The following is a 2,856-nucleotide window of genomic DNA, read 5'->3' as shown; positions in this document are numbered from 1 at the left end:
TATTTAACATTATTTTTCTTTGGTTGACATATTCATAAAGAGTAACAAAATGATGTGTAGCAATGTAAATTTCACTTTCGGGTCATACAAATTACCTTTATACCCTCATATGAGAAGCACATCTTATGCGTTAACGGTTTCTCTCGAACAAAGTATGTTGGAAGGACCACATACACAGCAAAATAAAAACACAAGGACTATATTTAAACAAAAATCAAAACTTAAACCAACCATGGACCAAGTTTGTATTTTACTCCAAATAGTATCAAGTAGACAACCGGCAAGCTGAAATTACGCAAAAAGGGAATATAAAATGACCGAGGTCAATAGTCAATACGTGTCAAGGACAAAGCAAGGCAAAAGGAGATACCAGGGGGGGAGGGGGATCTTCAACATTTTCACACACATTCGCCGGCGTATACTCCACGCCGGCCCCGCCAAAATTCCATATTTCTGTAAAATGTAGGTGGCAAAGTTAACGGAGAAGCACAACAACCACAAAGAAAAGGACCAAAACCAGTTGTATTTCTCTTCTCGGTTATTCGCCGTCGTCGCCTTCCGGCTTCTCTCCTTCCTCCGGTAACTTCCATTATTTCTCATTATTCGTACATTTGTCCTGTTTTGTATTTGCGATTGCTTGGATCCGTGATGCCTTCACCGTTTTTCAGTTGTACGGCGTTTTGACTTTCCTTGAGCTCATTATCTTCAGCATATGCCGCATTTGCTAACCCTAATTGATGATTTGTACGGATTAGAGCTCAATGTGTTTGATTCTTGCTGTAATGTGTTAATTGAAGGTCCGAGAGTGGTCCGGAGGTCATGTATTTGTGTGTATGTTTCTCTCCATAGCCAGACTTTGAAAGTATATCTCCATATGATTAATCACATTTTCATCAGTGTGGTTCATGATGTTAAGAATTAAGTGACTACGCATGAGTCCCAATGAGTAAATCTGTGTTTTAAATTCTTAATTAACATCAACATAGTTATGCCTCAAAATTGATAAAATTGCTAATCAGAACCCTACATTGTAGCACACTACACATACATTTTTCATCCATCTGTTTCGATTGTTTCTTCATAACCTTCAGATTTCCCAAGGGTTTACTTCTAACTTTAGCATCCTTAAGACTAAACTTCTCTAACACTTTCTTGATGTACTTTTATGTTTGATTATGTTCATGCCAAAGTATTTCTCTTGCAGTCCCCAAGTCTATCAATATATTATCAACATATAACAACAATATTGTTTATTATTGTGCAGAAACAGCCATATCAAGCATGATATTTTAGCTTCACTTTCTCCAAAAAAATGGTAAGATCCTACAACATAACAAACATACCACAATTTCTTAAATTTTCCACACATTTAAAACAACATTTTTTTTTTTTAAATTCTCAAAGGATCACAACCACTTAACCATTAAGACATTCATGGCCATAATGGCCGAACGAGACGCCGCCATCCAAGAACGCAACCTCGCGCTCGACGAACGAAAACGCGCGTTCGCGGAACGCGACATGGCGATGCTACAGCGCGACGCCGCCCTAGCGGAACGCAACTCCGCCATGCAACAGCGCGATGAAGCAATCGCCACCCTTCGTTTCCAAGGCACCAACAATAACAATAACAACAACTTCATAATCTCAACACTCCCCGAAAACACACCAACCCAAGGGCAAAACCGTAATTTCACCAACCAAGAAATCCACCACATGTTCGAAATCCCCAACGACAACACATATCAAGTCCAAGTCCAAGTCCAATCCACCACAAAATCAAAATCGAAATCGCCAAGGGTTCGAAGACGAAGGGGTGAAAGTGTAAAATTCACCAATCAAGAAATCCATCACATGCTTGAAATCGGGGAAGATACGTACGAAGTCGAACCTCAATCCTACAAAACGAAGGGAGTGAAATCGCCAATGATTGGAAGACGAAGGGGTGAAAGTGTAAAATTGAAGGTTGAAGAATGGAAAGATGAATCGGAATTGAATCAAGTGAGTTTTGATGATTTGACGATGCCGGTTCCGGTGTGTTCGTGTACGGGGGTCCCGCAGCCTTGTTATAGGTGGGGGAGTGGCGGGTGGCAGTCGGCTTGTTGTACAACCACCATGTCAATGTATCCTTTACCGCAAGTTTCAAATAAGAAGTATTCGAGAGTTGGTGGGAGAAAAATGAGTGGAGGGGCTTTTAGTAAATTGCTTACTCGACTTTCTTCTGAAGGTTATGACCTTTCTACCCCTCTTGATTTGAAGGAACATTGGGCTAAACATGGGACTAATCGTTACAGCACGGTGAAATAGGTGTTTCTAGGGGTTAAGTTTTAGTTTAGTATTTTGTTTAAAGGGAGGGCGAAAAGGTAATTTGGCGTTGGCGTTGGCGTTGGCGTTGTTACCTTTATGTTGTATGTGACAGAAAAGGGATATCGTGTAATTGTGAACTGTATAATTCTCTCTTGAAATCTATTCATGCATTTTCACATGTGTGGTGTGGATGTAGGTTTGCTTGTTTGGTGTGATGGAATGGAATGGCTAATTCCATTCTGGTTTGGTTGCTATTACGGAATGGAATGCCACATTCCTGATCCTTATAACTTGAACAGTTGAACTGGCTTATTGATTAAAAGGTAAAAAGAATCATAACAATGTAACACAACTATGGTTGTCTCCCTCTTGATGGTTTTCCTTTTATTTTTAATTTTTTAATTTTTTTTTGAAGTTTTGACAACCTAAGTTTTATATTTTTATGCTTTAACAATGAAATAAGTTTTAATTATTGCCATTGTAGTATAAGCGCTATTTATTTGAAAGTTAAATGACACTTCGATATTTTATAATTGGATATGGAAAAAA

The 2,856-nt window shown here is 38.9% G+C and overlaps 1 protein-coding gene across 3 annotated transcripts; it reads left to right on the top strand.

The window, feature by feature from the left end:
- Window positions 1-329: 329 nt before the first annotated feature.
- On the top strand, window positions 330-2,485 carry LOC111897529 (barley B recombinant-like protein D). Of its 3 annotated transcripts, XM_023893486.3 has the most exons (4): window positions 330-579; window positions 669-831; window positions 1,265-1,315; window positions 1,405-2,485. In XM_023893486.3, the coding sequence occupies exons 3-4, from the start codon at window positions 1,313-1,315 to the stop codon at window positions 2,305-2,307; spliced, it is 906 nt and encodes a 301-aa protein (XP_023749254.1). In that variant the 5' UTR covers window positions 330-579; window positions 669-831; window positions 1,265-1,312; the 3' UTR covers window positions 2,308-2,485. The 3 variants fall into 3 exon arrangements, with proteins under 3 accessions (XP_023749254.1, XP_023749259.1, XP_023749248.1); XM_023893491.3 differs by lacking the exon at window positions 669-831 and having other exon boundaries at window positions 1,271-1,315; XM_023893480.3 differs by lacking the exon at window positions 669-831.
- The last annotated feature ends 371 nt before the right edge of the window (window positions 2,486-2,856 follow it).

Source organism: Lactuca sativa, chromosome 3 (assembly GCF_002870075.4).
Source record: "Lactuca sativa cultivar Salinas chromosome 3, Lsat_Salinas_v11, whole genome shotgun sequence".
Classification (NCBI taxonomy): domain Eukaryota; kingdom Viridiplantae; phylum Streptophyta; class Magnoliopsida; order Asterales; family Asteraceae; genus Lactuca; species Lactuca sativa.
The sequence above is the reverse complement of the archived record's forward strand: the minus strand, read 5'-3'. Positions and strand labels throughout refer to the sequence as shown.